The following is a 10,803-nucleotide window of genomic DNA, read 5'->3' as shown; positions in this document are numbered from 1 at the left end:
CTTTTTTTTTTTTTTTTTTTAACATTTATTTCTTTTTGAGAGAGAGAGAGCGCGCACATGAGTTGGGGAGGAGCAGGGAGAGGGAAACAGAGGATCCAAAGCAGGCTCCAGGCAGTAAGCACAGAGCCCAAGGTGAGACTTGAACTCAAGAACTGAGAGATCATGACCCGAATCAAAACCAAGAGTTGGCTGCTTAACTGATTGAGCCACTCAGGAGCCCCATCAACCATTTTCTCCACAGTATCCCAAGTATATTATGATGACATATTAATAAGGGTAAATTATTATGCCTCATACCAACTTCAAATGGAGCAAAGTCTTAAAGGTGGAACAATTAAAATAACTAGAAGATAGTATAACTTGCTATATTCCTGGCATTAAGTATGCTGTGTGTATGACCTTATTTAATGTTTACAGCAACCCCATGAGGCAGTCAGAGATGATACTCAAAACACTCAACAACCTATATCACATGGCTATTACACCATTCAGGCATGTCCTTCCTAAAATCAACCTGAGACGTAGGTACTATTATTATCTCCATCTTATAAAAAAAGGAATGAACACAGAAAATCCTTGCAAGGACACACAGCTAGGACATGACAGAAATGGGATTTTTAATTTAGCTTATTCCAGAGTCCTGACTCTTAATCACTGGGCTACTATACTGTCTCTCAATAAGCAAAATGCCTCTATGGCCCTAGGATGGGAAAGGATGTCTTACGCAAACACAGACACACACAGACACACACACACACCACACACACAGAGACACACACCCAGAGTAAAAACTATAAAGAAAAAACTGCTAAATTTAATTACATGAAAACTTAAAGCTAGAAATAGTAAAAGGTACAAAAAATGAAGTTAAAAGCCACTGGCTGAGACATTATTTGTGATACATTTAACAAGAATTAAAGTCAGACAACATAAGAAACTTTCCTTTTCGATAACAAAAAAGCAAAAAAACACAACAGAAAAATCAGCAAAGTAAACAAGTAATTCACATAAAAGAAAACTAAACAGCCAAGAAATATATGGAGAAAAAATAAATAATAATGTAAATGCAAATTACATGACATATAATTTCATACTCTCCAGAATGGTTAAAATTTTAGTCAGATAATAGTAAGTGGGGTGAATATGAGGAACAATAGAAATCTTTCTTCACTGCTGGGAAGGATAAATGACAAAACCACTTTAGGAAGATATCTGGCAGCATCTAGTAAATATGAACATCCATATATGCTCTGATCCTGTCACATGATTCTTAGGTTATATCCTAAAGAAACCCTAACATATATGATTAGAGACATGAGAAAGAATGTTTGCTGCTGTACTATTTCATTAGTAGTAGTAGTAGTAGTAAGGAATAAAAATGTTCAATAGCAAGGGAAGAGAGAAAAAATTAGTGTATTTAAGTGATATAATACAGCATATTATACATATTATATGGCAGTAAAAATGAATTAACTTACACTTATAATACACATGTATCACAAAAACATAAAACTAAAAAAAAAAGTTGCAGAACATTATGTATCACTTACATAAGTTGTAAAAACACATGCAAAACAGTATTATTTACTGCTCACAAATACATAAATGTATTAAAGGTAAAAAAAAAAAAAAGAAGGAAAAAGATGGCCTACATAACATGACTCAGAATTTATTGTTTTCTTATATATTCATTTATTTTGAGAGAGAAAGCACATGTACACATGTGCATACAAGTGGGGGAGGGACAGAGAGAAAGGGAGAGAAGAGAGAGTATCCCAAGCAAGCTCCCGTGCTGTCAATGCAGAGCCTGATGTGAGGCTTGAACTTAGGAACTGTGAGATCATGACCCGAGCTGAAATCCAGGCAGATGCTCAACCAACTGAGCCACCCAGGTGTCTCAGAATTCACTGTTTTAAAGCAAGGCACATTAGAAGAAACTTGCTATTATATTTACAATTAAGGTGCTATTCAATGCATTATTTACTATATAATAAAGCCGCCTCTTTATGAAAATCAATGTATATAATAATAATAAAATGAAGGCTGAAAATCAATGCTCTAATTTCCATGTGAAGAATTTTGGATTAAGAAAACAAAGTTGGGGCACCTGTGGGACTCAGTCAGTTGGTTAAGGGTCCAACTTTGGCTCAGGTCATGATCTCATGATCTGTGAGTTCGAGCCCCGTGTTGGGCTCTATGCAGATGATGGCTCAGAGCCTGGAGCCCATTTTGGATTCTGTGTCTCCCTCTATCTCTGCTCCTCCCCCTACTTGCTCTCAAAAATAAATAAAGCATTAAAAAAGAAAACAAAATTAAAACAAAACAAAACATGGATGGAAGGAAGTAGAGACAGGACCCAAAAATCAATAAAACAGGAAAAAAAGTAAACAATAGAGAGAAATCAGAAAGTCCAAATTTTGCTCTTTGAAATGAACAAAAAAAGAGGAAACACCAATTACCAGTATCAGTAATGAAAAAGTAGACATCACAAGACTGTAAAGATGTTAAAAGATAATCCTGAATAATTTTTACCAACAAATGACAACTTAGACAAAATGGAGAAACTCTCAGAAAGCAACATAAGAAGAAATATACATAGCAATCTTTTTTAAGTAGGCTTCATGCCCAGCATGGAGCCCAACACGGGGCTTGAGGTCACCACCCTGAGATCATGACCTAAGATAAGACCAAGAGTCGACCCTTAACCCACTGAGCCACCCAGGCGCCTCAGTAGATATAATATTAAGCAGATATGTCCATTAACGTACATTTATATGTACATTTCTGGAACAACTGGGTGGCTTAGTAAGTTAAGCATCAGACTCTTGATCTCAGCTCAGGCCCTGATCTCGGGATGGTGAGTTCAAGCCCTGCACTGGGCTTGGTGCTGGGCATGAAGCCTACTTAAAAACAAAACAAAACAACAACAATAAAAACATTATATCTGTCATTAAAAAACACTCACAAAGAAAACTGTTTGGAAACAGGTCCAAAAGGCTTCATTTGGTGAGATGTAGACATTTAAGAGATAACATCAATTGTACATATCTCCTTAAAAGGGCAAAAAAACCAGGAAATACTTCTCAACTTATTTATAATGACACTAGCACAACCCAGATACTACACGTGAAAAGAAAAGTAAAGAAAAATATAGCCATCTTGCTCATGAACATAAATGCAAAAAAAATTTAAATAAACTATAAGGATATCAAATCCAACAATATTTAAAATAGTAACACATAACTAGGTGAATTTATTCCAGGAATGTAAAGAAAATATTTGAATATCAATATTCAAAATCAAGAAATGTAATATTTGAAAATCAAGAAATGTAATCTATCACACTAACAGAAAATATAAAACATATAACAAGAAAATTTTCTTATCATTTTAATAGGTGTAGAGAAAAATTAACACCTACTCACACAAAAAAATCAGCAGATGAAATAGAGGGGAACTTGCTTAATCTGATGAATCTATAACTAGCCCCACACACATAGAAATTTTAATGGTGGAATATTAAAACTTTGCTGAAATTCTATCACCACCTCAACTCACCATTGTGTTAGAGGTCCTAATAAGTGCAATGAAAGGGAGGATGGGGAGATGGAGACTGCAAATGGTATGACTCCATAGTATATGTAAAAATTCCAAAAACATCCATAGGCAAATTATTAAAATAAGTGAATTCACCAGGATCACTGGGAAAACAGTTCAAACTACAAACACTTAGAAAATAAAAATTCAAAAGTGGTGCCATTTCTAACAATGAAATCAAATACCTTTAAAAAAGCCAAAATGTATAGAGCTCCTTATCTCAACCTAGGCTGGAATGAACAGTGTTGTAAAGAATAACCATGATGGTGGTTGGGGAACCGGGGGGAGGGAAAGACATGGGCTTAGATGAGAGAGATGGGGAGACCAAGAAAAATGAGAATATGTTACAGCTCTTTGTGGATTAAGTTATAAATATTTATTTAAATTATTTTAGGGGAAGAAAGAGAAATAAAAAGTTTCAGATGGCAGAATGAAGTCCAAGTATATTAATAAATGCAAATATAAAAGGACTAAACTCACTGATTAAAAGAAAAAGAGATATTATAATTAAAAAAAAATAGGGTGCCTGGGTGGCTCAGTCAGTAAAGGTAAAAAAATATATATATAACTTATTTGCTATGTATCAAAAAGTTCATAGTAAAAGGATGGAAAATACATAAATAAAACTGATAAAATACACTAATCTCTGGGGGAAAAGGCTTTAAGACAAAAAGCATAATGAGGAATAGAGAATATCACTAAATTATGACTTAAAGTTCTATTTCACAAAGAAAACAGTTCTGAACAGGTACACATGTAACAAAATGCATTGAAAATATAAGCAAAAAATTGATAGAATTTCAGAAAAACGGTAAATCCACTATCACAATAGGAGATCTTAACACTGTTTTCAACATTTGCCATCAAGCCTCCAACCGTTCTCAGACTGTTCTCCTATTAGATCAGAAGATCTAAGATCTTAAAGATTAATGGTCAATTAAAGTGCATTCTGAACTCTTTTAGAGGCTATTTCATCATTAAGTTACAGGAACAGTGAATTGAGAAACTAATTTGACAATAAACTATTTGTAAAAAAAAAAAACAGAAAAGAAAATAGGGAGAATCTCTTAAAAATGTCCGGTACTAAAGTGGATTATTGCTGCCATCTGCTGGACACAATGTTCATTCCCATTTCAATCTGCTTTAAAAGGACCTTGTAAGAAAGCACATACGGCCCTAAACTGTAATCTTACCTTTTTTTTAAAAAAAAAATGTTTGTTTATTTATTTTGAGAGAGAGAGAGAAAAGAGAGAGAAAGAGAATGACTGGGGAACGGTCAAGGAGAGAGGAAAAAAAGAACCACAAGCAGGCTCTACACAGTCAGCACAGAGCCAGACACAGGGCTTGATGCCACAAACTGAGATCACGACCATAGTCTAAACCAAGAGTCAGACGCTTAACTGACTGAACCACCCAGGTGCCCCTGTAATCTTTTCTAAGCTTCCTTTATCTAGTGAAATAGAGATACTCTCTCTAAATTAAAATATGTGTCCTCTCTATGTGCAATTTAACAAGCCTCTGGTAACAATTTTTGTTTTTCCCAAGTCACAGGTTTATGAGAGTGTAGAACATTACACTGCCTGAAATCCACTTGGAATTTAATATATCCAAAAGACTACCAAGTTTCCCATAAAATGACTATAAAATCATATTTTATACAATGAATAATTACAATGAGTCACTGCAACCACACAAACTACACTTTATTCATATGGCATATTAGCCACATTACTGGCAATGTCTCTTTAAATACACACATAAAAACATATGGAAGGTCTTTTAGTGCTCCCCCAAATCTGGTTCCCTTGCCTTCCAGGCACACGGGAAAATTACACTTCCTGCCGAGTTAGTACCTAAGATTAGTTAGGATCAACAGGTTGTGTGTGAAAAGTACCATGTGCCATCTGCAGGTGTAGGCAAGGAATTGCATGTATCAGACTGGCAGCATCCTTCCTCTAACCAGTGACAAGATGTGGCCTCAAAAGGAGATGGTAAAGCCACCGTCTTTTGGTGACGGTAAAGATAAAAGCAGCTTAAAACACTAAACAGAGCGGGGCGCCTGGGTGGCTCAGTCGGTTAAGCATCCGACTTTGGCTCAGGTCATGACCTCACAGTCTGTGGGTTTGAGCCCCACATAGGGCTCTGTGCTGACAGCTCAGAGCCTAGAGCCTGCTTCAGACTCTGTGTCTCCCTCTCTCTCTGCCCCTCCCCTACTCACTCTCCGTCTCTCTCTCAAAATAAAATGAAGACTTAAAAAATTTAAACAAAAAACACTAAACAGAGCTGCCCTATAGAATTTTCCAGACCTACGACAGACTTTGAAATAGTAAAAAAAAAAAAAAATAAGCTTTTATTGTGTTAAGGCACTGAGTTGGCACTTAAATGTTACCTCAGCATAGCCTAGCCCAGGATTTCTCAATAGTGGCACTACTGACATCTTGGGATGAATAACCCTTTGCTGTGGGTGCTATCATATGCCAGTTTAGAACATTAAGCAGCATTCCTGGCATCTACTCACTATTTGTCAGCAGCACCCCTCAACGTAACAACCAAAATTAGCGCCAGACATTGCCTTCCTCTCTGACTTTGAGAACCAGTAGCCTAGCTTAACCTGAATACAGTATATCTATCTATACAGGTGTATATATTATGAATACATATGAGAGTCTATTTAACTCAAGTGTCATGTGACACAAATACAGACTTTATTATGCATTAAGGTCAGATGTTTTATAGGCCCTTAACAGATACGAATTTCGTTTTCTTAAATTTGGAGAGCTAATTCATAAGCTTAAAAAAATCTAGTCAGTATTACAAGTTTTTACATAGTACGGCAAACAAAATCTTTCAAAAGGATAATATAAATCCATACATACTATGCTGTTCATTTCTGAGGACTCATAGCTCCCAACTGGATGGACATTTCCAATGGGCTCCAAGCCCTCTTCATCCCACATGTATGTTCCATCGGAGCTATCAGATGGAGAGAGCTCAAATGAAGAACCAGCTCTGTAATCTGTATCTGGTGAAATCAAGTTATTCCCAGATGTATGTTTTGAACATTCACTCCTGTCTTCAATTGAGTTTTTAAAAGAGAAAGAAAAAATTATTAATTCACAAAAATATATTTATCAGGTTCTAAAAATATAAGCTCTAATAATTTAATATATTATAACAAAAAAAGTTGGCAAACAAGTATCAGTAACTATAGAACTTTCTAAATCCTAAACTATAAAAAAAAATCAAGAGGCAAAATCTTAAATAACCTACTGAAATGTTTTCCAATACACATGAAGAAAATTCATTGAGCCATCTTTCACTTCCCTAACATTTCTAGAATTATAAATAAAGCCTTATTTATTTTAATATTTCCTAAGATATTTACTTTTACACACTGGCCAGGAAACTCCTTACTCAGTGTGTATCATTTAAGCTCACAGTTGCCTCCTTATAAGGAAAATACTTGCTCTGGCCAATCACTTCTAACTAGAAGACCCTCAAACAGGTAAGGGCTTATGTATATCTATAGGTATGGTTCACGCCCTTGACCAGACCAGATCACAAGCCTATACCCAATCCCTTCAGTTTGCTCTTTATTCAGGTTATATGGGCACAGATACATTTTCTACAGACTTTCAGTGCCAGGATAATCAAGTTTAAGCAGAAATGTTTACAGGTGCTATTCTCATTTTCTTCAGTTAAAAAATTAAATAAAGCTCCTCTGGAAGTGTAACAAAAAAGCTTGCTAAACAAGAAATATATATCCTCCTTTTAAAAAAATGAAAATTTCCTAGGATAAAAATATGCATTACATTGGACATAACCTATTTTAATATTAGCTCATTTACCCTTTGGTATAGCTTTACTCTAAACAAATAGGACCTATTGCTGTAAGGGAAGAGATGGTTTAAAATGGCATGCACTGTTGAGGGAAGTGGGGAAAAAGAAAAAACTTTGAAGCAAGTAAGAGAAGATCTATCTGTGCATGATGGTCAATGAAGAACAAAGGTAAGATACATTAGGGAAAGAGTGTTTTTATTGAGGCTCTTTTAAACACTGAAATATAAGACCAGGTGCAAAAGTCACAAAGAAGATAAATGTTGCCCTGCCCCAATTTTATCTAGATCCATCCCTCCATGAAACTGATGGTATCTTGGAATTACTTAAAAAGTACTCCTAAGTGTAAGTTCAGTTATATTATCTAGGAGAAAACAAAGATTTAAGGATATTAATATTTACCAGAGACACTTATATCTATCCACTTATCAGTTTTACTTTTCTCATTTTCCTTTGGGGTATCAAATATATCCTTCGGCGGTACATTTTCATGCTTTTCTTCTTTGAGAGAAATTTCCTCTGGAGTTATTCTAGTTCTGTTGGAGTCTTCTATATCTATAAAATCATCACTAAAGTCTTCACTTAAATCATTCTTATCAGAAGACGACAGAGAAGACAAAGAAATATCATCCACATCATCACTCAGGTATCTAATTTTAGCATCATGTTTCATGGTATGGTCATTTTCTGTTCTATAACTATCATTTTCAATTAGTTCTTGGTCCTTACTAGTAGCTCTGTCGTTAGCCATAAGTGCAGCATCTTCCTCTACACATGTATCAGCAGGTGAATTTTTATTACCATCAACTGTGATAGTCCCAGAAAATGGAGGTCGGCTAGATTTCAGTAGAGAAGGATGAACCATCCTATAACCCAAAGTGGATGTTACACCTGGGCCATTTGGTAAAGCCAGCTTCTTTCCACCAGCAGCATAAGGCCTATTAAATCCATACCCTAAATGATCATTCCCATTGAGCACCTCTGACTGCCGGGAATTTCTTGTTAGCATACTTGACCTCAGAGGCACTCTAATGGGTAGCTGTTGATTCTGATAAGGCTTTGTAAGATCTGCAGCTCTATTGAAGGAATGTGATCTGGTTATAGATGAAGGTGGAAGGAATGAGTTTTGAATGGAATGTGAAAAACTTTGTGACCTTACCATTTTTTCACAAGTAAGAGATTTTATATTGTCTAGGGATTGTGCTAAGCCTTCTCCAGAACTGCTTCTGGTGGCACAGGAGTTTGCTCTAGGCCTTTGTATGCTACCAGACGAACGGTTTCCATACAATCCATTCAACTGAGATTTTGGAGCATTGACTGAAGAATATGAAGTCCTTCCTAATAATGTGCCTTTGGTGAATTTACCCAAACTAGATGGTCCAGACAAAGACTTTTGGTTTAACTCCTCTGTAGATGACACAAACATAGTGGATGGCTTTGCTAACTTTGATGTAAGTAAAGAAATACTTTTCAAGCCTCCCTTTATCCCATTTTTATCAAACATTCCTTGAGCAGGTACATGTTTTTCAGGATCAATCACTTTATCATGTGAAATTTGAGTACTATTACGCTCTTCAGCACTTTGTGCACTAAGCTGGTATTTAGTTGCTGTTCTCCAATTAAATGAATGGGAAGATGGACAATCAGAGCCATTATTTTTGATGTAACTTTTGATGTTGCTATTCTTGGAAGTCCCCAATAAATTAACAGGTGTCCCATTTGTCATTGGCTGTAGTGTACTTCTCACAGATTTTGCTCCATACTTTGGCAACTTGGAACCCAAAAATGTCTTGATTTGTGTTTTTTCTTCCATGAGCTATAAGGTGCATTTGTTCTTAAAATTTGACAGAATCTGAGGAGACAAAAAAGTAGATTAAACATTCCTAAATAAGCATAATTACATGGAGTATTACATAATAAGAATATATATTCTTAGACAATTAGATGCACCAAAGCCCAAAAGCTACTTATGATTCCTATATAATTCTTTATAAATATTGAATACACTCAATTAATAAATTAATGTTAGGCAAAGGTAAAAACATCTTTATAAACATTTTTATAAACTTGGGCTATGCATAGTGATAGCAAAATCCAGAAATAACAAAATAGACTATCAATTTTCACTGTGTTTTTAAGAAAAAGAAATTCTATAGCACACCTTCCAATTATCAGTCCAAATTACTTTCTCACTTTGGACAATATTGTCTCCTTTAAAAATAAGAAAATGTGATTTTGTTAAATTTTTAAGTTTATCTATCTTGAGAGTGAGATTAAGAGAGAGAGAGAGGGCAGGGGAGGGGCAGAGAGAGAAGAGAGAGACTGTTAATGCAGGCTCATGAACCGTGAGATCCTGACCTGAACCAAAATCAAGAGTTATACGCTTAATTGACTGAGCCACTTAGGTGCCCCATGATTTTGTTAATTTTTAAAGCATATGTGATCTTATAAAAACTGGAATACATTTTTAAAATCCATTACTAAAATCATGGTAGGATGTAGGAAAAGAATACAATAGCACCAAAAAAATTCTTCTGACATTAAGGGTGGAGATATTTGCTATAATTTTAAGTTACTATTTCAACTAGTAATATAAAAAGTCTGCACAGTTGGTGCCACAGTGAAAAGTATGATTTAATAAGGTTAATTAGCCCACTTGTCTCAACCTCCCAAATTTATTTTAAAGGTAACAAACTCAGAAAGGTTCAATGCACATATAAGGGCATAAAACTAAAACAACTAGTGTCCTTTTTTTGAGTAACTGTTTAATAAGGTATGACATGTCACTGCCACATGATGAGATTATAAAAATTAGATAAAAATATTAAAATGCTTATCCTAACATTAGCAGAAATATAACATAATATGCTGCTTACTGCTCACTACATACTCTGTGACTATATAAAAGTTCTGCAAAAGCATACACAAGTGCAGAATGTAAGTAAAAGAAAAACATACGCCTAGGGTCACTGATGGTTTTTAAAATTATCTATCTTACAACACTGTCTTTAATTTGTAGGTTTATGTTTTAATTTAAAAAAATGATTCCAACCCATCCCTGTCCCTTAAAAATTAAGAGTTTCTAAAGTACATATGTATTATTATGTCAAAGGCAAATATTTAGGAAATCATACAGACTTTCAAGTAAAGATGGCAGGGTAATAAAGCAGAATCACAGAACTTCCCATCTCCAATAACTAATAAAAGAGAAAGAATATACATACATGTGTGTATATAATTTTTACCCAGAAACTCACCAGCCAGCTGAAGTCAAACAAAAATTATTTAAAACTAAATGCCTCTAAACTTTAAAAAAAAAGTGGTGGCCATAAAAAGATTTCTGTACAATGTGGTCTGGTTCCTAGCCTG

General features: G+C 35.0%; 1 protein-coding gene across 3 annotated transcripts in view; it reads right to left on the bottom strand.

Moving 5' to 3' along the window:
* The window catches only part of CCSER2 (coiled-coil serine rich protein 2), a 123,397-nt gene extending 114,116 nt beyond the window's left edge, over positions 1 to 9,281 (bottom strand). For all 3 annotated transcript variants that reach the window (XM_077746391.1, XM_077746392.1, XM_077746396.1), the window contains exons 1-2: positions 7,837 to 9,281; positions 6,474 to 6,670 (exon numbers count right to left, since the gene is read on the bottom strand). In XM_077746391.1, coding sequence (XP_077602517.1) covers positions 6,474 to 6,670; positions 7,837 to 9,247 — 1,608 coding nt within the window. In that variant the 5' untranslated portion in view covers positions 9,248 to 9,281. The remainder of the gene's footprint in view (positions 1 to 6,473; positions 6,671 to 7,836) is intronic.
* Between the last annotated feature and the right edge of the window lie 1,522 nt (positions 9,282 to 10,803).

Source organism: Crocuta crocuta, unplaced genomic scaffold (genome assembly GCF_008692635.1).
Source record: "Crocuta crocuta isolate KB4526 unplaced genomic scaffold, BGI_CrCroc_1.0 scaffold28, whole genome shotgun sequence".
Lineage (NCBI taxonomy): Eukaryota > Metazoa > Chordata > Mammalia > Carnivora > Hyaenidae > Crocuta > Crocuta crocuta.
The sequence above is the reverse complement of the archived record's forward strand: the minus strand, read 5'-3'. Positions and strand labels throughout refer to the sequence as shown.